The sequence below is a fragment of the Meleagris gallopavo genome, chromosome 8 (assembly GCF_905368555.1).
Source record: "Meleagris gallopavo chromosome 8, MGAL_WU_HG_1.1, whole genome shotgun sequence".
Lineage (NCBI taxonomy): Eukaryota > Metazoa > Chordata > Aves > Galliformes > Phasianidae > Meleagris > Meleagris gallopavo.
In genome coordinates, this window is record NC_139411.1 from 7,502,105 (window position 1) to 7,525,181 (window position 23,077).

At 44.9% G+C, this 23,077-nt stretch overlaps 1 protein-coding gene across 2 annotated transcripts in view; it reads right to left on the minus strand.

Moving 5' to 3' along the window:
• The window catches only part of CCDC6 (coiled-coil domain containing 6), a 48,361-nt gene extending 29,984 nt beyond the window's left edge, over positions 1-18,377 (minus strand). The window contains exons 1-2 of one of the 2 annotated variants that reach the window (XR_014884696.1): positions 17,933-18,377; positions 514-663 (exon numbers count right to left, since the gene is read on the minus strand). Coding sequence is in view for 1 of the 2 variants with exons in the window: in XM_085229412.1 (XP_085085538.1) it covers positions 514-663; positions 17,933-18,256 (474 nt within the window). In the remaining variant the exon portion in view is untranslated. The remainder of the gene's footprint in view (positions 1-513; positions 664-17,932) is intronic. The other variant, XM_085229412.1, reaches the window with a different exon arrangement.
• Between the last annotated feature and the right edge of the window lie 4,700 nt (positions 18,378-23,077).

Genomic DNA, 23,077 nt, shown 5'->3' on the forward strand with positions numbered 1-23,077 from the left:
GCCATAAATTGTTCTAGCATCTTAAACTATTTTACTTTCAACACCTAACAGATATGAGAGTTTTAATTCTAGAGAAGCAACTGTTTTGTTAGAAATATGGCTAAACTTGCAGTCTCCTGGCAACCTTCAAGCATCACTGCACAGTTCTGTATGTGAAGTTCAATATTCAGGACTCAATGAAATATCACATAGTCCAGGAAAAAAAAAAAAGTGTCTGTCTCATTCACTTTTAAAATTAACTAACTGTCTTTACATCTACTGCTTTGCATCTCTATAACGTTTTAGGTTCTTAGTGTGCATTTCAAGATGCAAATTCCACAATAACATATTAAAATACAAAAAACATCAAAAGCCAACCCAACTCACTGTACTTCTTGTACTTTACTTTTTATCAGATGTCAGCTTCACAACAACTATGACCAGACCACATCCCTGACTGCCCTCACACCAGCAAGAACAAAAACTCAACCACCATTTGGCCCTGAGAGAAACACCAGAAAAGGAACCACTCACCTGCATCAGTTTTCTTGAGAGCTCATTTGTGAGAAATTCCTCTTCCTTTTCATAGTTTACCGCAAGTGTTTCTTTTTCCTTCTGCAGAGCCTGAATCTTCTTGAACAGCGTGTTACTGATGAATTCTTCTTCCTGCTCTGCCCTTGCTTGCTGTGAAATAAAGACAAAGTTTTAAGAAAAAAAGGAAGCAACTTTCCACACCAAATCTACAATTATTCTGTTCGTCTTAATATTCCTTTCCTCCACCCTTCATATTAAAGCTTGTCTGTCCATCCTGGAGAACAGTGAGATGAACGTAAGCCCTGTTACCTCTTCCAGCAGAACAACATTAGTCTTCCTTTTTTTTTTTTGTTCCCCATCTTTTAACTTTGGAAACTACACAGATGGTTTAAAGTGGCTTCCTCCATCCAAATGCATGAACTCCCCAGCCTCTTAAAGTTTATAAAAACATTACTGATTCAGAGATAACCACTTTCACCTTCTCTATTCCTAAAAACAAACAAAATACTGCAGCCACCTCTCTGAATGTTCTCCATTACGAACCAAAGCACAGATGTGAGGCTGCCTGCATTCACCACTGTGCCAACTTGCCAGATCCCTTCAGCCGTAGCACTGCTCTCTGGGAGGCACACAGCGTTTGTTCTCTCCTGCAGGTATGTCTCTGGTGACAGCAACAGGGCCAGAGGGAATGGCATGGAGCTGTGTCAGGGGAGAGACAGGCCGGTGTTAGGAAAAGGTTCTGCACCAGAGGGCGGTGGGCATGGAACAGGGCAATGGGCACAGCCCCAGGTTGCTGGAGTTCAGTGAGCATTTGGATGACACTCTCAGAAAAAAACGTTTGGATTCTGGATGGTCCCATTTGGGGCCAGGAGTCGGGCTGCTCCAAAGAAAGACAACTGAGGAGCAGCTGCCTCCTCCCCCTGCCTCCCCCTTTGCATTCTCTGCTATTCAGGTATTTCTAGATTTTTTATGTATGCTTAAGAAACTTCATAAACAGAATATAGTAGTTATCTTTTGGAAGTCTGCTCTAGAAAACCGCAAAGGGCAACTCATATGGGCAAATGACAGCCCACAGCTACAGATGGGTAAAGCTGACTCCTAATTACACAAGCAATGCATAATTAGCCCAGAAAAACAGAGCAACACAAACACAGAATTCCCAAGGCATAACCTTCAACAAATGAGACCACATAGTGCTTTCTTTCCCTACAATAAAATCCATATCACATGAACTGCAGATATGTGATTTGGCCTGAGTTTAATAAAATCATACCAGCTTGTACTTTGCAAGACATAAGGATTTGCTTAGTTTCATTTCAACAAAATTTGACTGTGAAAACTTTAAGAAACAGGATCCAGAAGTATAACTGTTTAACTTGCATAATGTTCTGCCCCAAATGTGGCAGAATAATCATCTCTTTATACATATTGCACAATGGAATGTGCTCACAGGATTTCATTATGTCAGTGATCTTTTAACTGGAATGATGCATTCCCTAGTAGTCCAAGAGGCAATTACTTAAGCAGAGACACCTTTCATGCCTACAAGAAAATTTACTTACAAAGCATAACTGTCTTTAAAGCTGGTAGAATAAAAGGGACAACCATAAATAGCCCCAGATCTCCAGTATCATAAAATCTAAAGCAACTTTTCAATTGAGTCTTCCTTGCTTCAAGTCTTTCTCTTCATATCCTTACCAGTGCCTTCTCCCATCTTCATTGCTTTTGTGCCATGGCCCTTACACACTACCTGCTACCAGCTCCCCTTTCCCTTGGCCCAAGCCCAAGATGAGGAAAAAGACAATGATAAGGAAAGAAAAGCAGCTCTGGCACAGTTTATTAGATGAGGTCCTGCACAGCACCTTCTCTCTAATGTCAGTGCATCTCACTGGCAGAGAACCACTCTTCCTGCATGTTCATTAAGGGTTATCATTGGCCACATCAGGACAATATAAAGATGCCCAAAAGCGTGAAAGAAATATTGTCAGCTTACATCTCAGAATGCTACAATACAAGGGATCTGACTAAAATCTCAATAACATCATTATCCCTTTATAAATGTAGCTTTACTTCGAGCTACTAACAATCTTATGCCTTCACAGCAATGTCAGAACAGAATAAACAATTCAAACTGCAAAGGTTCATTGTCCTCAAATTGTTAAAATTCATGTGTTCTCTTCCAAAGTCATCCCCTTCTTTGTCTTCATGGCACGGATTTCTACTGCCAGCTTTTGGATGGTTCAGAGACAGTAAAAGGGAGGAAGGCAGACCAAGTATACATACATTTATATTAGAAAGCTCTTGGTTTTGAAGACTCAAGGTGCATATACTTTAATTTCTCTTCGTTTCTAACTCGTATAAAGTCTGTTCTGCCCCGCTTTGCACCCATCAAAACCTTTGAGATCATATTTCTCAGCTGAACAAACAGGAAGCCTACAAATCTAAGTGTGAATTGTAAGTTCCAGATACCCATACATCAAATTAAATACAACATCCACTTAAACTACTTGGTGGTCTGCAATTTCAACATCTATGAAGTAAAAAAAAAAACACACTACAGTTATGAAACAAGGTATAAAAAGCACACAGAGTGTTACTCTATTTCTTCTAAAGCTACATACTTTCATTCTGAAACTTTCCCTTTATCTTGTTCATTGCTGGAGGTAGTTTGGCTGTAACAAAATCCCTCATGTTTATCTTAATATTGCCTGAAATCTATTAGTCATTTAGCCCACAGTCAAAAACCCACACACTGTTTCCTGCACAGACTGTCACAGTAATATTTTTCTGAACATACATGCACAGTTTCCATACAAATAATCTGACTCTAAATCAGGCATTTGCATTAGAAAACAGATCCTGATAGAATCAGCAAAAAAATAAGAAAGAGCATGGAAATCAGAGACAGAGGGTCAGTAAGGGCACAGAGTTTATGATTTTCTCTGTTAGTCACATTGCATTCAACATCCATAAACGCCAAAAGCAATTTACTTCATTCTGTATAGCACCTTGCAAAATAAACTGCTAAGACACTGAGTGATATAAAATTCTAACATTGGATCTGACAGCCCTTAGAAACCTGAAAGGTGCAATCTCCTTGCTGCACAGATCTCCTGCAGAAACAGCCACGTCCACCTGTCTGCTGTGTCTCAAACTTCAGGTCTGGCTAACTCAGAGGACTGCATGGATGCACCCAGTACGGGGATATCTGTAACTACTGAGGTCAGCACCACACATGTCAAAGACAATCACGTTACTTTGTGAAAATCAAGAATGAAGAGGGGATTTTGACTGCAGTAGTATGTGACATACCAATTACTAGTAGAGTTGGGGTGTGAAGTGATATAGAAGATCCATCCTTCTGAGTTTAGTATCCAATGGACTGTTTTTAAAAGAACTAAGACATATTTCTTTTGGAAACTTTACCTAGTAACTGATCATCTCATTAAGAAGACAATCTCATTACAAGTCATTTTTCCACATACTGCATGTTCTATAAGCTGTCAAGAGTTTAGGTCCAAAGTACTTTTATGCTTTCAGTTCTTCCTGTGTATGTACCTCTAGCAGGCCAAGAGCACACGCTGCTGGATTCCCCTCTGCCCGCTTGCTTCTAGCTCCCACAGCAGCTTCTGTGTCTGGTGGGATGCTCTCTTTCTGCATCACCAGACCAGATTCCAACCACTGCTCTAATGGCAATATTTTATGAACAGCAAAACCCTGTTTTTTTGATGCTTTAACAAAGCCAAATAACAATGACAGCTGCCTACACTTCCTTCTCCTCCAAGGTTACTATTTCTGTAAGTTTCACAAATCTTCCCGTTACTGCAAAGCAGGGTAAGGAAAAGCAGGTTCAACATCACAGCTGAAAGCTACTTCTTAGTGAACACCAGTGCCACATTATCAGTGGTATGAAGTGAACGAGACTTTGCATTTTAATTTCAGCTCTCTCTTCAGATGCAATCTCAGGAATACGTGTTTCACGAATGGCTCGTCAGCCCCATACAGCCTGAGAGCTAGGTGGCAAAGCACCATCTGCCTTCACTAGTGCCTGCAGTAGAGCTGGCACTAAGATTTCAGGGGATCTTGCTGGAGACAGCTTACCAAGCACTGTTCTGATCTAATTCATGCTTGAAGTTCCCCTATCTTTAAAGACAAGGCCCACCACTGACTCTTTATCACTCATCCATGCAGAGCAGTTTCTGCTGGGTAACAGAGACAAAATACACCTGCAGATGGAGCTGAAGAGCAATTCAGCCTGCTGGCTGTACACTTAAGAAACTCAATCTTCACTACTGAATATAGCCCAAAAGGTTGGGGCAGCTTCAGAAGAGATATCTCAGCTGCTGCACACTGAGATAGAGTTGCCTCTTCAGAAAGCTGCCTGTCCCAAGGTCCTACAAGAAAGCATGAAGAAGTGAACAGGATGTAAAGAGCAGTAAGGCACAGTGACACAATTTTAAAAATGTAAAATCTTCCCACAAAACAATATTTAGGTTTCCCATTTGTGCTGTAGCACATATTTCTCCTCTAGCACAGTCAACACTGCTCTAGCCATGCTTACTGCACTAGTTTAAAATAATACAGAAAACTCTTGGTCTACAAATGCAATAATTATCTCAGTTAAACAATGCTGTTCCTTTACAGGAGGAACTTTTCACACTGCAGTCCTCCTGGGCTGGAGCTCTTTATCTTACAAGTCCTTCAGCAGCACCTGAAACAACCACGCTGCATGCAGAGTGCCTTTCAGTCAAGGAGAAACACAAACCACTGCAAACAATGTGCAAGGAAAGGACTGTTTTCAATAAATGGAAGAAGAATCAGCTCAGAGATGATTGCTCACACTGCTGCAGCTGCTGTGGCCACCCAGCAACATACCCTATTTGTGGGGTCTGGGGAACAAGGAAGGCCAAAGCCCTACTGTGCCACGGCCAGATACCTCTGCAGCCTTCCAGATGGCTGCTCCCGTGGGCACAGCCATGTTCTGCACCTCAAGTTCTGGGTCTAATTTGAGTGTGATTTCCTGTTTTATGTAGGGCAACCCCCCAGATCACTTCCTCACTTTCACTTCAGGCAGAAGAGCAATTTTTTTTTTTTTTTTTTTTTTTGCTTTTGCATTCTTTTTTCTTTCTTTCCCTTTTCATTTTTTTTTTCCTTCTCTTTTCCCATTTAAGTGAAATTTTCAGGAGTAATGGAGCTATCATGTGGGCCTACTTCCAAGACAGACAAGTGGAAGAGGAAAAAAATGAATCAGCATCGGACCTCAACCTACCAGCTTCAACTACTCTAAACATAATATATCCTGCAACACTAACATCACGAACAGAACTGCCTCAAAACAAAGTTCTTATTACACTTCAGCTATTCAGTAGTGCTCCACTGTAAGAGGATGTAAAGAGTGATACACAGCTTTCAGTACAGTAATAAAGAAATACCTATATGACGAGCCACTATTTAGTGTTAAAATACAGTTCCCTTTCATCTCCACTTACCAACAGTTGGTAATTCTCTCTCCCCTTCATCTCCTCTCATCCCTTTTGATAGGGCCAGCCAGCTTTTGGTTGAGCTGTGATCAGATGTTTCTAGCTACACCACCCATGCAGCCTCATGAGAAACCCTCTCAAAAACACAGTTACATTCAAGACATGAGTGCATCCATACTGTGCTTTGGAAAGCTACACAAGAAACAGCTCTTTATACTCAATACCTACATATACACATACACACACACAGCCCCCTATACTTTAGGCCTCAACACCAACTACCATCCTGAAGACAGAAGTTCTGTAGTGTCCATGCACACTAAACCTCTGAGCATCGCAACTCACTGTCTGATGGTGTGCAACTGCATTCCACTTCAGACTTCTACATGCCTAAAATAGCTTCCCTCTGCAGGTTGCTGCTGACCTGTGAGAGTCCCAGCAACTGAAAAACATCAGGTGAAACAAGAAGGTTATGAAAACAGTTGTTCCATACACATGATGACACATAAAATTCATGCATTTGGTTCATTACACAAAACTTATGAGAAGCTATATGTAATTCATAATTCATACAGTGCAATTCTAAAATAATTTTAAAGGCTTTCTTCAAGGCATAAAAAATTAGTCTGTTGTCTTCGAGGGAGTTTATTTTATCAAAATACTGGCTTTAAATAGTTAATTAAAAGGCAGCTCCTGGAAAAGCTATTGTAATAAGAAAATGTCAAGACAGGGTCCAGAAAGTGTATCAACCTTCAAATAACTTTTACTTAGCAGCTTAACCATGATCATGCACCGTTATGCAAAAGTCTTAAGGTCATTAAAGACTACGTGGGCATAAAGCTCCACAAAGGAAAGGCAGCACGGCTGTACAGGTAAACTGTATGTCAATATTTCCTATTTGGACTGCTTAGGATTAGCACAATTCACCAGAGACATATTGATAGCATGAATTTTTCAATCACTTGGCCATCCCCACGTGGAAGGAGTGCCCAGCAAACCGTGAGGGCACAGTTATGGTCTCACATACACAAGAGCTGTAAGCTGAGCTAGCAGAAGCTACAAGCCAAGACAGGAATGACCCAGCAGGAATACACTCCGTTCTGGGAACATGAAGCTCTGACTGAAGCTCTGCCTTGACAAAGACAACCAATATGGACAGGAAAGTTACACTGTCACAGCAAACGCTGAACCAAATCCTGAAATCTCTCTACTAATCCTCTACTGAGGACTGAAAGGTTTTTGCTTTACTCTCAGACATCTGCTGGTGCTGCCATGTCACTGGTGAAATTTTTGGTAATCTTGTGTGGTAAAGAGTTTTCTAGTTAATCAATAGGTGCAAAGCACATAGACTACAGAAGCACGTGGAACAGGTTTTGCATCTGTTCAGCCTCAGTATAAAAGCTGCTGAAAAATGAAATAAGGATGCACAGGTACATAGGTGCACAGATCCCCAACCAGACCTGTAGTTGTACTTCAGTCTGCCTGAGTTTTTGAACATGCAGCCTTCTGAATGGAGCAATGATGAAGTGGTGGAGTGGGGGAAAAGAGATCCAATTGCATACAGCTAATGTTGGAGCAGATTTGGTTGGTTTTATTTGTTTGGGTTTTTTTAAACTTATTTTCATAGGCTGCATGATCATATGAACTTCCTTTAGACTTGACCCTCCTTTAGAAATATTTAGTTTTCGTGTTTGATTTGCATCTAAAATACACCCCAGCCAAATGCAATCTGGTTGTGTCAGGCTGCTTAGCAAGCAAAAAACCAACACCAGCTAGAATCCCAGCAATGCCACCACTCAGTAGGACAACTTGGAAGAAATGTAACCCTGCTGCAAACTGCTCCAACTACTCTGTGGCATGAGATGTGCCCATCCAGGGCACAAAAATATAACTTTTCTTATTAGTACTTCTTTTCCTACTACTGGGAAGTCACCATTTATCTTTGATGCAGAGAAGTATCAATTACAAAATATCCTACATTAATCACTCCTTGTTGCTCACTCCCAAAGTTTCAGTGAAAGAAAAACAAAAACAAAAACCAGAAAGGATTCCGAAGAATAGAACAGAAAGAAAGAAAACAAACAGAAGAATAACTACTAGGTGACTAATTTACTAAGCAGCTTCTTTTCAGTGAGCTACGCACATCTGTGCCATCAGGCACCGATCCATGTTTTAAAACAACAAACTTGTGCACAAAGTGCAAGCACAGCACGCTTTTGTTAGAAGCCGCCACGGCCGCTTCTCTTTTTGCAGGCACAGGAGTGCAAACAGTGGAGAGGCTGAGCAGCCAGCCCCTCTAAATCATCTGTGTCAATCCTACTTCACTTCATAGCTCAGATAAGCCAGGGCAAAGATGCGGATATAAAACAGTTGGTCTTCTTCACTGGAGTAGGTAACAGCCAAAGCATTATCCTGTCCCTCCCCACCTCTCTAGGCAGAGCATACATTGCTACCGCAACATCCCCCATGCAGTGCCTTCGCCATTTTCTTAAAACCTCTGTTGTTGGCTTCTTGGTTTTGCTTTTTATAATGCCTACTTTCAATACAGCTTACATAGTCACTAGGGATGGCCGTGTACTTCCCCACACTAGCAAGGGGTGCCTGGTAACTCAACACAACCAGCCTCTCAAGAGTGCACTTTTAAAATCCCCCCTTCTTTCCTCATGCACACACTGGCTTTCCAGAAAAGCCATAACGTCACCAATGTTAATCACACCTTGTTCCAAACCCACACATTCACAAAGCTCACATCACATCATTCATCCCACTGTTAACGCATACTAGCTCTAATTCCAACACAACAAACACGTGTTCAGAACTCAGTGGATTCAGGGTTTTTTTTCTATATAGTTCGGCTCTCATACAGTACACACACCATAATATGTCAAAATGCAATCACCTTTCAGACTTTCAAGACAAGAAGCAGGTCTATTACACTGTGCAGGAGAAGACACTGAGGAAGATGAAGCATCCACATCCTCTGCTCTGCCTGTTTACGAGCAGAGGTTTGCAGGACGTAAGAGAATGCAATCATCTTTGAGTATTCACTCCATAAAGAATTGAAAAAGTACATCTAACACAGAGAAATAACCATATGCATTTTTCACGTAATGCCTACCCACATTTCCACCCTCGGAACAGGAGCTTTCAGTTAAAGATCTCACTTTTAAAAGAAAAAGGAGGTTATGGCAGATCTTGATTCAGCCAGCACCTCAGGGCCTACGAGGGCATTGCTTTTACCTAATGAATGGATTACTCGCAAAGCTGGCTGTAGAAAACTCCTACTCTTCATTTGTCACAGATGTGAAAAACACACTGTTTGAAGCTCTTGGAAAAGCACTGATACAAAACTAAATTTTGCAAAAGTCATAGTAACTGCTTTTGCTGCTTATTTGGAAGTAAAGGGAAACAAAGTGGCAATCCCTCCACTACAATCAAAAACAAAGACCTTCCCCCATTTGCTCTAAGTAGAAATTGAACTCTAAGGGACAGGAAGAAACATCATAAGGGACCATTGAATATTGAGCTTTATCATGTCTGACTTAATAAGAATCATTTATATCTTTATTCAGAACTGAACTGTATCATTGCAGGAATTACTATTTTTTTTTTTTAATCTTTGTGGTAGGATTTTTAAATATTTTAAATAGAATCACTCATGCTGGAAAAGACCTCTGAGATCATCCAGTCCAACCACCAACCCATCATCACCGTGTCCACTAACCCACATCAAGGTTAGCATCAACAGCAATAAAGGAACTTAAAATCCTTAGCTTTATGGCAACAAACAGAAATATCATGTTCTGAGGCTATTTAGAGAATTAAAACATCCGACCAAAGCTGACAGACAGTTGAAACACTGCGATGACACTTCAATCTACAGCACAGCTGAGGAGATGCACATCTACTTCCTAAAGCTTCCCCCAGCCTGAAAAGCAGATCACGTTAACAAGGCCTTATGCCAAGAGTTTCTCCCTCGGTTGGACCACCAGCTGCTTAGTTGAAGGAATGCCCTCTTTCCAGCAATTCAGTGGGAGCAACAGAAGACACAAAGATGCGGATGACTCCTGGGAACTGCCAGGACTGTCGCCGTAGGCAACAGTTAGCCTACAATTTTAACAGGAAAGTTGAAAAAGTTACATGGATGCCACAATTAAACACTGATTCAATTGGATTTCTGCAAATAAATTGCTTTAACTTTAACCAAGGAGCCCTTACAACCCCTAGATGTGAGATCTACACATCACTTGTGCTACAGCCTTTCTGACTTAGACATTTGCCTGTTAACTTTGGAATAGTGTACCTCAAAGGTCTTGCCTTCGTCTCTACTTCTTTTTTTCATCCCATGTATTCAAACAGGACCATAACAGTCCCTCTAATTAGAACTCAGACATCTCCCTGGTCAGCCAGGCAGCAGGCCTTAGCTAAAGAAGGTGAACTCGAGGTCTCGCTTTGTTGATGCCCCCCGGCTGCTGCACTGGAAGCAATATATCACAGCAGTATTTTCCCTTACTGATCCATAGGGACTTGTTTTGTATTTTATTTTCTGCCTCTCTTCCAGAACATGTCATTGCCTCATCCCCTCCTTCTGTTCAGATATGAAAACCTGTACAAGATGCAGTTTGTACATTTTGTCCCAACCATTCTCCTCCTCCAGAATTTTTTTTTCCAAGTAAGACAAAAAAGGATTCACCCCTTGCTCTGCTGCTAAATTCAGTATCTTCCTCCTACCCCCAAGCATAAAAAAGAGCAGCAAACAACTGTTTCTCTCTGCTGCTCTTAGCAAGCTATGCTGCAATGCATCAGATGTGTTCTGCTGACAAATTCTGCTCTTTTGGAAGAGCACTTTCCTACTCCTTATTGCACATTTCAAGAACAGTGAGAAATTAGCATCATGTCCTTCTGTGGCATCTCACACACTGAGCTCACTGACCAGCCCTGTTTGCAGCATCACAGACTCACCGTTGCAAGCGTTCTGCAGTCTTAAGAGTTTCTACCTGAAATTCCACCCAAGCACACCTTATAAGCTGCTGTGTGATGACACAATCTTTTGTTGAAATCATTAGCAGCTGTGTAAGCCTGCTTAACACCTGTGTTGCACACAGCAGTATTATCTCCTCATGTGCCACAAGGAGTTTTAGCATTTACAGTCTGCAGATGAAAATATGCCCCCTGCACACCAACACCCAGGACTGAGTGCTTAGGAACTAACTCCAATATTAACTGAAGCCAATATCAGCAGCAGGAGGAAACAATCAATGAAGTAAAATGAACTTGCAAGTGAAAGAAAAGCAAAGGCCAACTCACTACTCTAAATGAAAGACTTAAACAGTCAGATTTCCTTCACCCTTTGAAATCAGCAATAAAAATCAAACTCTATTACACTCAAAACTGCAACTAAACTGCAGTACAGAACTTCCAGGAGTTGCAAATCATTCCACGGTTTTTTCCCTAGTAGTTTTTCAAAACTGGGATTAGCAACAGGCCTGGAACCTGGAGAAAAGACCAAAGTTTTACCCTACCATTCGAAGCAACAAGTGTGTAACATACAGGGATATTTGTTTCACATGAAAGCAGACCTGTTACGTGTACAATGCAGAAGAAATTATAACAGCTCCTTCAAAATGCTTCGGTCCTTGAAGATACACTAAGAAAGAAGAGCTGCTAGCCTCAGTAAATGTTCAAACCTGGCAATAAGCTGTGTTTGGAAAAACTCACTACAAACAGTCTGACACAGAACTGAATACCACTTTGATGAGAAGGCTTGTTTAAAAGAAAACTGCACACGCACAACAGGAAGCTTACAGAAACAACAAGGACTTTGCATTATTAAAAATTCCCAAATATACTTTCAAATCACAGTTCTTACTTCACTTCCACCCCAAATTAATTCAAACCAATATACCAACATTACTGTTGATTGAAGACATTCCACCATTACTGAACAAAGCAACACCAATAAAGTAACGGGTAACGAAGCAGAGCTGTTGTGCAACCTTTCTAGGCAAGCATGACATAGATGGTTATCACAGTTTGGTATCAACCCAATGGCAATACTGAAAACAAACTCACTGTAAAAAGGACAGAAACATGAGGAGAGCTATTTGGCGTGGTTTTAAAGGGAACAAGTTCTGGCAGATAAGCAGAGATTCATCTTTCAGCCAAAGCCTATCTGTAATAAAGATTACTGCAAAGGCATAAGACGTGTACATGGTGCCCATAAGACTGTATTTAAGATAGCAATGCAATAATCAAAGTACAGGCAGAATTCCAAAGTGGCTTACGTACCTTAAAAACACTTGTCGGTGGGAAACGTCTAATGCAATTTCACACCAACACATAAACTAAGCATGATGCTGATCAAAACATTGACTACATATCACTCTTCATTAAGTCATTTCTGACAAACTCCACGAGACCAAGACTGCAAGACGGTTAAAAAAGAGACTTTACCAACCCCACAAATAAGGGATTCTCCTCAGAGAATGGAGAGAAGGGAGCACTGGCCTCACCAGTGATGCTGCAGCACAGATACTGCTTCACAAGATCCTCAAGGCTCCAGCAGAGGAGAACACCTCCACCACCGTAAGCAGCATCAGTGAAACTGATATGGGGAAATAAATGTATGGTGCTAGGATCTCTTTGTAAAGAGAGCTAACAGAACCTCACAAAATTCAAGAACAGAGGAGAACATTCTTCTTGAGACCATGGCATCACAGTTATGAGCACCAAATCAGGTGGTGCTGCAGCAGTACGAGTCAGGCCTGGAAAAGACGTGTGTGTGCTGCTGCAGTTGTGCTCAGTTAGCTGCAGCACACAACAGTCAGCTCACAGAGCAAAACTGATGATACAAGATGAAAAAAATAAAAGCCGTCAGTTCCAAATGAAGCTCTCAGAAACAGCTGGGCAAATCTGGAGCAGAAAAACGTGTTCAGCCTAGACCGCTGCATTATACAGCCACAACATATTGATCCAGCACGTTGGACTTTCAGCATCTCAGAGCCTGACAGCTTCTCTCAGTTGTGCCAGCAGCTGTGCACAAGGATCAAGCAGCAGCAAACAGTACCACACCTTCCCATTAGCTGCTTGCCAGCACTGTGGCAAACAGCATGGCTTTTACCACCTTAACCTAAGGGTCACGAACAGTAACAAAGTCCATCATGAAGCTTCCTTCTTCCTTCACAGATTTCTGTAGAAGCTTAACAGAAACTTCTTGAGAAGGCGGCAAACACAACATTCAAATCCAAGACAGCTGTTTCCTCTGCGTCTGCTCTTCCTGAAAAACTTTGGAGTTTCACTGCATATTGATTTGCTAATCTCAGCAAAAACGTTGTCTTCAAGAAGCCAGAAACCAGAACTGAACGATGCAGTTAGATTTGAAAGCTGTGAGGGCACTTTTACACCTACAGAAGCTGCCACAAAACAGCAGAAACCCCCTTTTTCACACTTGCAACACCTACTTTAAAGCAAAGCATAAATAACAGACTTTACCTCTGCTAAAACATTCACCTCCTCACTTTCTTGGTTCACTTTGTACTTTCTAACCGCTCTCTTCCCTCTGCCCTTAGCTGAGTACCTTTCAAAGGCTTGTGTTCTGATACAGTCTGCTCTGCTTTTTCTCTTACCGTTGACATTCTGTATTGAAAAAGCATTCTGCTTTGAAACTCCATTTCCAACTGCAGGAAAGGCAAAAGCGCTCTTTGCAGAGGATTTTCACCAATACAGCACACATGAACTTCCCCGAACTACCTCTCCAGGCTGACATTTTCCACGAAGAACCACAGCAGCAAATCACAAACACACACACATCCCACCACATACTTCCTCGAGAACAAAATGCTAAAATCACATCTATTTCCAGCATCTAAGTCTGGTTGTTTACCGAGAAAACTGTAACAACTCTGCAATACCACAGAAGATTTTGCCAATCTCTAAGTCACAGAAAGCCTGCTTGTTTGCAGGAGATGTCTGTTATTGGAAGCGACGAATTTTACCCAGAATTTGTGACTAAAACAAGGAAATTAGAGCTTAGTAAGCCCTTTTCTTCCATTGTTTCTCCCAGCTAGCAGAAGCCTCTCCACATTGCAGTGTAGAAATGCAGGAGACTGTGAAGCCAGGAGCCGCAGCTGCCCTCTGCTAACGCTCAGTATATAAAAAAGGTTGTGCTCGGCCCCGAGGTGTGGGTTTAGCTGGAGGGACGAGGGCAGCAGAGGCTCCCAGGAAAACACTGCTGCTCGCAACTTGCAGCACAGCAGCCCTCTGCCCCAACTCCTGTGCCTCTGAGCATCAAGGAACTCACAGCACGACAGGAGGGCGCGTGGCAAGCTCACCCAAGCAGCACCCATGTGCTACTCATACCATCAGTGTTTGGGATCAGTCTTCTCTATTTCAACCAATGTTCCTTCGGGCACCCACATACCTCACAGTGGGATTTCTAGGACTCTTTCCTTCCCTGCAAAGCAAACTGGGTAGAAGAACGGGAAGCTGTTCTCGGAAAGTCTGTGTTACAGCATTAAAACTACATCTGGCACCACGCAGTAGGAACATTCTCAAATCGAGACTACTCAAATACACTACCTTTACACCAGTTAGAAAAAAATAAACCCTAGAGTAAAGCTCACTACACTTCATTTCTCTGATGCCACAGGAGATGCCGGACTATACCAGGCCAATTCACGGGAGGTAAATGACCGAACCTAACACCAAGGGAAGCATGTACGTACCTGCAGGAATCGGACTGAAACGGGTTTTGTAATGAAAAGCAGCCTGCTTCTATGAGGCCTGTTAAGTAGAAAGAACAACAAAACCAAAATGCTTCAAGACTGCGTGGCTTTCACTGAGCCAACTTTGTGACATCAAACACTGGAAGGTGAAAATCAAATAATGAAAGGAACAAAACCCAAGTTTTTCTGACTTCAGAACAAACTCCCTGACCCAGACATGCGTGCAGCCCTCTGGCTGAAGCACTGCAGCTCCCGTGGCATGCAGCAGTGCAACCTTTGGGAGAGCGGTCCTCCTCCCCCCAGGGTTGCACGTACTCTGCTTTCGCCAGAGAAGTTGTGCTGTGTCAGACTTAGTCCACCAAGTATGACATTTCCTTGCAGACCTCTCACCAAGAAACGAAGGAAGTACATACAGGAACTCCTCTTCTGGTAGTGTATGTAGCACTGCAACCAAAAGTAATGACTTCACATCACAAACACACAGCTGCTCGGATTTTCAGTCTTTTCCCAACCCGAGCACTATTCTTCCCATTTCCTAAAAAAGATCTTACAGAAACATATAATGCAAACCTATAATTAAAGATTGCTAAATATATGCAAGCAAGTGAAGTGAACTCAGCTATTTCTTTTAAATACTTACTCTCATACTCCAGACAACACTTTAGATCTCCAACTCTCCTCACTGAGTGCCTCCCCATGGTAATTGCCAATAACAGCAGATCAGATAAAATTATCTTGTGTACTTATTTAACGTCATAGCCTTGCACGAGACCAGCAGTGTAACTGCATTTGTATTTCAGGCTGCAGGAATAAGCAGAGCTTGCACAGCTTTTTGAAAAAACACACTTAGTCCAAGCAAGTTTTACAGATTCCAGCATTAAACCAGCATCTGTTGTTACCCATTTTATGAAGTTAGTGAGCATACAAATCTGCCAAGTCAACACCTCTTCTCAATCAGTTTTCCAAGCACCACTGCTTAACATGACCACTTATTTTCAACCCTACGATGCTAGGATTAACTACAAATATCAGGATGCCTATGCAGCAAGCTGCTAATTCCTGAACCGTTCACGCTCACACTGACACCAACAATTCTACACAGAAACAAAAACAATGTCATCTTACAAGCGTACAGCAGTACAGACATGAGAGGAAAGAAGAAAAAGACTGCCTTCTATCTGGTAAATCTAAAAGGGAAAATATTGAAAACCAAAAAAGAAGTTGGAGGGAACTAATTAAAGCACAGCGTCACTGCAGCACAACAGAGTTCAGAGGAAGGGGTGGCGAAAGGCACGGGGATGATGGGTCACACAGCCAGAAGCGTCACCTCCACCTACTGCACACAGCTTGCATCATCTCACCTGCAGTTCTGGCTAGCTCTCGGTTCCGCTCATGCTTCACAGCTCATCCCCAGCAAATGATAAAAATCAAAGTTGATCCGTGAGAGCACAGTGCCTACAGCAGGAAGCGGCTGTGCCGTACAGCCCTGCCCACACTGCACACCAGCGACCAGCTGGAGCGGGGCTGTGGGAGTACCTCCACAACGGCTTACCATCACAATGGGGAAAATCAGACAACTTTGCATTTAATGACATTTCCATGCAAATGGCACACGTTTCAGCATTCCAACAACGCTCATCTCCGATCACTTTCATACTCAGAGCAACAAAGTATTGTGACTGCAAATGTGTTTACATTAAGGACTGTATAAATCGCAGCACAAAGTCTCGGTGGCTCAAAAAAAACACCCAAGCCTGCTCTGCATTCACGATTTTGCTGCTGGCTGAATTAGGAGTGGTTCACTCAGCTATGTATAGCAAAAACACAGAGTCTGCTCAAGACGCTGGTTTTCTAGGCAGCCTACAGGTTGCTGTGAAAGTCTAACACCTTCCTCTCTTCAGCCAAGATGTCGAGAAAGACACAGATGGTTTCAGATTTAAGAAAAATACTCCCTTTTTTCCAATTAAAACCTAATGTAATCAGTCCCTAGAAAGAGCACAAAGGGAATGTTAGTTCACAGGAACTTGTTTACAAACAGCAATACACCTACCAGGGGTTCAGACAGATGCCATGTCTTTCTAACAGGCAGAGAGAAAATGTCTGACTGACAAGATGTCTTAGCCCCTTCCAGCATTGAAGGCACTCCACCACTACCTAATTAAGGCTCATTCTCTTCTCGTAAAGTACTAACAAAGCACACGTTTCCCCAGCCGGCACTGTATTTGTCATTCTTGAATAAATTACTTTGTACTGTGTTTCACGCACTCTTCCGGCCCACATCCTGCCAGCACTATTGGGAACAGAAGAGGGGTCTGCCTGCATGAGCTCCAGATCCCATTCCTTTGCTAGATGTATCGCAACAAACTGCTCACCAATTGAACGGCTACGAGCCGGTCAGTGAAGCGTCAGATGGGAATGAGCACTTGCAGGTGGGATCTGGAGTCTTTACTGCGGCTCTGCCGGCACCACCCCCAAGTGTCCCCCTCCCCCCCCGCTGCCTGGGCTGCCCGCACACCGGCCGTGGCCACTGCAGCACCCAGAGCAGCACTGACGGCTGAGATAGCGCAGACAGCCCGACCTAAACCCCAGACGCCCCACCGATTGGGAAGGAAACAGTGTCACGTGGATTACATTTTCATACACGTCTTTTGCCGAGGACTGACGCCTCGGAGTGCCGCAAAGTAAAGATAAACTCATTTATCCTGCCGGTGCTGATAAAGGAGCAGGAGCGGAGCTGGGACGGCGCGGTGCGCTCCCGCACGGCTGTCGGTCCTCCTCTCGCGCGAGCTCCGGACCATCTTTTCAGACGGTACGGACGACCAGACCGAGTTCGGGCCACCGGGTCGCCACCCGCAGCTCTCGCGGTTCGGTCCGCCCGAAGAGGCGGCGGTTCGGAGCGGCCCCGCCGCGCATCCCGCTCGCAGCCCCGCACGAAGCGGCGGTCCGAGAAACTTCGCGGCAACCCGCGTCCCGTCAGGGCGCCCTCGGGCCCGACGCCCGCCGTCCCCTCGCGGCCGCGGCCCGCGGAGGGCGTCTCGGGGCCGGGCTCTCGGCGCGCGGCCGCGCCGGTGACGGCCGGCGGCCTCTGTGCCCGCGGCGATCCCGCCCGACGCGGGGCCCGGCGTGGCGCGGGGCAGGCCGAGGCCCGGCCGCGCGTGGAGCCCCGAGGCCCGGTGCCGCCCCGCCGCCCCCTCCCGCGGCGCCGCCCGCACTCACGATGGTGACGCTGGCCTTGCGCAGGTCGCGATTCTCCTCCTGCAGCGCCTTGCACTTCAGCTTGTAGGTCTCCAGCTCGATCTTCAGCACCTTGTTCTCCTGCTGCAGCGAGGCCAGCCGGTTCGTCAGCTCCTCCAGCCGGAACGGCGAGATCACGATCCCGCCCGCCTTGCCGCCGCCCGCGCTCCCCGAGCCGCCGCCGCCGCCGCCGCCCGGCCCCGCCGCCGCCGCCGGGCCGCCCGCCGCCAGCGCTCCCGCCGCGCTCCCTCCGCCCCCGCTGCCGCCGGCGCCGTCCGTGTCGCTCTCGCTGGCGCTGTCCGCCATCGCCGCCGCTGCCGCCGCCGCCGCGCCGCCAGGCGAGCAGGGGGCGGCGCCCGCCGCGCGCCGCCGCCGCCGCCGCCCCGCGCGCCGAGAGCGGCCGCCGCTCGCGCCGCCCGCCACAGCGCCCCCTGGCGCACCCGCCCGCCGCAACGCCCGGACCGGGGGCGGCCCCCGAGGGGATCCCGCGGGCGGAGCCGCCCCTGGTGGGGTGCGCCGCCGGAGCCGCGTGCTGTGCGGAGGCCGGCGGCGTCGGGTGGAAGCGTCCTTTCTGACGGAAGACGCCCGCTTCGGTACCGACTGAAACGTTCCCCCGTGGAAAGGCTTTTAAATGGAGCGCGTTGTTTAAATATTAAAATAAATATTAAAATAATCGTGTCTACCAGCTCGTACGCAGAGTTTGGGTTTCATGGCTGAGTACGTGGCAGAGAAACGCCGAGCGCTCAGAGCGGCTCTGTGCTCCGGGTGCTGACACGCAGCTGCTGCCCAGGTTTCATTTACACCAGATCGGTGCTGGAGCCTCATTTACGTGTGGTTCAAACAACGGAACCCCTGTTTTATAAAGAAACACATATATATATATAATATACTTAACACAAGGAGAGTTCCTCGGGGGTCTCACTTTTCATTGTACAGGGAGGCAAAACGTAGGAAGAGTTCCTTCAGATGCTACTGAACGATTGATGATAAATCCCAGAGAATGCTGACTTTCCTCAGCACAGTGCCTCCAGAACTGATTTGTCATCAGTATTCATTCCGGTCTGGGAGTGGGAGAGGAAAGCGTTGCTCCCTTGGACATGGCTCCTGGAAAACCAGCGGGCAAGTCACAGAGGCAAGCACGCTCCCTGGAAATAGCATCACCCTGGAAACAGATCTAAAGACATTCCTTCCACTTTATTCAGTGTGGGGCTGCTGCGGACTGCCTTCCGTGCACGTCTGGTTCACACTGATGCGCCTCGATGACTTCAGCTAAACTTCATCACGATGATGACACCAAAATGCTCTGCATCTCATTCTCACGCTCCGCATCTTGAGTATTAGGTCATGGCTTCGCGGGCTGCTTCATCTCTCTGCTTTCTTCAAGGAGCTCTTTGGGAGGCCCGTGTGGCTCGGCAGCGAGCATTTCACGCTGGAGTGCACTCCAGCAGGGGCTGCATTGAAAACTCTTCAGAAAGAGGAAAAAAAAACACCTTAATCTCATCAACCTCCTGCCTGATTGTTTGCCAGAGTTATAAGCATTTTCCCCAGCCAGATCAGATAACTCCCAGAGACTAGAGAAAGAGGAGGAAAATTCCTTACTGGAAAAGTTGATTTACATTCAGGATCATTTTCTGACATGCACAAAGCTGTATGCTGTTACTGGAATAGACCTCAGCTTCAGTATTTCACTACTGGATGCTGTAAAACAATTTGAGATGAAGATCAGTTTGTAATCTGATAACTGGAGTCTGGATTGCAGAGCATGCCACAGCTTGCCTGGGCAACTTTAATAGCACAAACATCTAAATCAGGCAGGAAATCTAACCACAGCCAGTTTGGTGGTTATTCCCGCGGGCGAGAAGGCATAACGCAGCGGGGTTCCTGCAGGCCTGCTTGTGAAGAGCAGTGCCAGCGCAGGCGGGGACGAAAAAGGGAAGTGGCATGGCTGCGCTGAGCTGGGAGCAGCTTCTGCATCTCATCTCTCACACTTTGGACTCGACTTTCTGAGCCAGCTCCCAGTTTGTATCTATTGCTCGAGTGTGCAGCAGGTTTTCTTTGCCTGACCCAGCCCAGCACGAGTGCAAAGCCGTGTCCCAGGAGCAGCATCTTCAGCTGGGACACACACACCCTGTGCGGCAATGAGCAGAAGCTCTGTGGGGACAAAGGCGTGGTGCACCCGGGTGGCTCCAGGGCAGCCAGCAGCAGGGAGCTGCCATGCCTCATAGAATCATAGAATGGCCAGGGTTGAAAGGGACCTCAAGGATCATCAAACTCCAACCCCACTGCCACAGGCAGGGCCACCAACCTCCAGATCTGGTACTAGAGCAGGTTGCCCGGGGCCCCATCCAACCTGGTCTTGAGCACTTCCAGGGATGGGACATCCACAGCCTCTCTGGGCAGCCTGTGCCAGCACCTCACCACTCTCTCTGTGAAGAACTTTCCCCTCACAACGTGTTTTGCTGAGAGCAAAACATGCCTTGCAGCTGCCATGGTGCAGCATGCTGCTGTGATGGGCAACACAGCACACGGGGTGGATGAACCCCACGTGGCCCAGCCCAGCCCTGGCTGTGCATGTCTGCAAAGTCCTTCTCCCATTTACAGCACAGGGACTAAATGGCATGTTAATTCAGGCTTCTCTGCTTAGGCAAAGTCATTTTAAATTAAGATACATTAATGCACATCTCTCATTTTAGATGATGTATATTCTGATTACTATGTGCATTCGTTCTTTATTATTAGTAGTAGTTTGAGGAGTAGGTGAATAAAGGAATGAGTTGTAGGGAAATGTAATGGAGCGTACACGCTGTTCGTTATTTGGAATAGCGTGGTCCATACTGCTCCCGGATAAATGAGTCACCAGGACTCTATAATTGGTTTCTTAATTATTTATGAAGGGGTCTTTTAACAACAGTAATTTTTCCATTAATGGCAAGTAAGGATTTCATTATCTCTAACTACACTGCCTTTTTGTTCTATGCCACAGCAAATATCAAATTTTATTCTTTCTACGGCTATAATATAGGAAGGAATTTCAACTCTGTAAAGTAATTATTCTTTCCCGTCTGCCTGGGAATACAAGTGTAGGTCATCTTATTTTTGGTTTCTTAATCACAAGAAGGTGTATCATTTTTCAGAGGACTTATTGGGCAGGGGCCTCTGTTTTCTCAGGCAGCACAGGGAGCCTGGAAGAGGAACTGGGCGGTGCACTCAACATCCCCAGTGCAGCCACTGGGACTGGTCAGCTCAGCCAGGGACTGTGCCCACAGGAGTACATCAGACAGCTGTCGATATTGCTTTCAACAGAAAATATCAAAAAATAGGCTGGAATTGCTACAGAACTGCAGGTGCATAGATGAGGTGATCTCGGGTGACAGGAGAGTTTCTCCTGGTAAAGTCCAGCCTCCTCACCATCCGCACTCTGCGGGCATTGCATCAGAGGGCTCGCTCCCCAGCCAGCACGACTGTTTTAATAATAATAAATTATAACTTGGCACTTTTGTAGCACTCTCCAGTTCAAAGCTGTGCTGAAACATTATCTAATTAATTCTCACAATAGCCCTGGAAGGCAAGAAATGGAGGCAGTGAGCTAATGTACTTGCCCAGTGACAAACAATGAGTCAGTGGGAGAGTGGGAGTAACATTCAAGGGCCCTTGATGTTTAGATCTGAGGCAGCATCCTTCTTTTCATAAAAGCATTTTAGTGATTTGCAAGACAGACCCCATATATTTAATTACAATTACCCAACTACTCCAAATTAATAGATTAAAAGGCGAGAGAAAACATTAGCCTAGTTAGCATCAAGAAGAAATCACATGCTTTGCACATCAGTAAAACATTAACCAAAGCAATTAAAAGGTACAAATATGTGGTATAAGCAGAGTTGGCAAACCCGTATGGGAGGGCTTCCAGCTGCAAGGCTGGGCACAGGCTGGTGGGCCCTGCTCTCCCCTGCCCTCCCAGGGGGTGGGGGCTCCCACGGCACCAAAGCCACCAACCCGTCCCCACCACAGGGCACAGGACAGTTTGCCTTGCCCCACAGAGGCGGAGATGCCTTCTGCTGCCCAGCAGCAAACCCGAGGGAGCTGCAGAGATGCAGCTCAGTGTTTCACTGAAGCAGGCAAAGAGCGGCAGTAATATTGTATGAGAAATAAATGCAAAACTCTAGGGGGCAAGGGGAGCAAGTAAAGAATCTTAAAATGTCACTGGCACTGTAATAGTACCAGAGCAGATATCACAGCAAGAAGCAGCAATAAAAAGGCAGGGATTTATTAAGAGAAACTGTCAGTACAGGAGATAATGGGCAATTAGAATCGGTGTTTCATAAACTCGTATCAACAGTAGAAATATTTGAATCAAATATATTGCTGGCATGAGGAAGAGGTATGTTCAGAGATTTCATACAAACTGAAATATAATTCCAGGGGTCCATTAATCAGCTGGAACAACTTCTGTAACAATGCAATTTTATTAAAATGTTCAGCAGTTACAGAGTGAAAAGAGCCACTAATTAACCTAAGAACAATTCTTTGTGGTACTCAGGAGTATCCGACTGAAATTGAGAGGGGAAAAAGAAAGGAAAGTCACTGTTGCATTAAAATGCAGGTAATGGAAAATAAACTGAAGCAGGGTCAAAAAGAATTGTGACTTCTATACAAGCAAATATTCAAGAGAATGCTGATTGTATATGTAGGGACTTTACCACCTCCAAGGGTTGTTGAAGGGGAGAAACCTAGATTTGAAAAATATGTGTAAAAAAGAAAACAAATTCACTGATGCTGTGAATTAAGTTGTTTATTAATGCAGGATGTCTCCTAAGAAGTAGTTCAAACTAAAATAATGATGTGGCACTTTCTTTTTCAGACCAACAATTACTTAATCAGAAACTTGTATTAGAAAAGTAGCCTCTCTTCAGAACAGAATATGGGATTATGGAAATTTTCCATGCGGCAGCAATCCAGCAGATAGTGCACCTTCAGCTCTTGGGCTTTTCTTTCCTATTCTTATTTTCCCAGGGAATTTTTTTTCAAAATTTGGAATAGGTTTGTTCTTTTGTTCTGGCCTTGCCATAGCAATACCCAGCTTCTGGAGGCTTTCCAAGGAAATTGGTGAACAGTGGATTGCTGTGC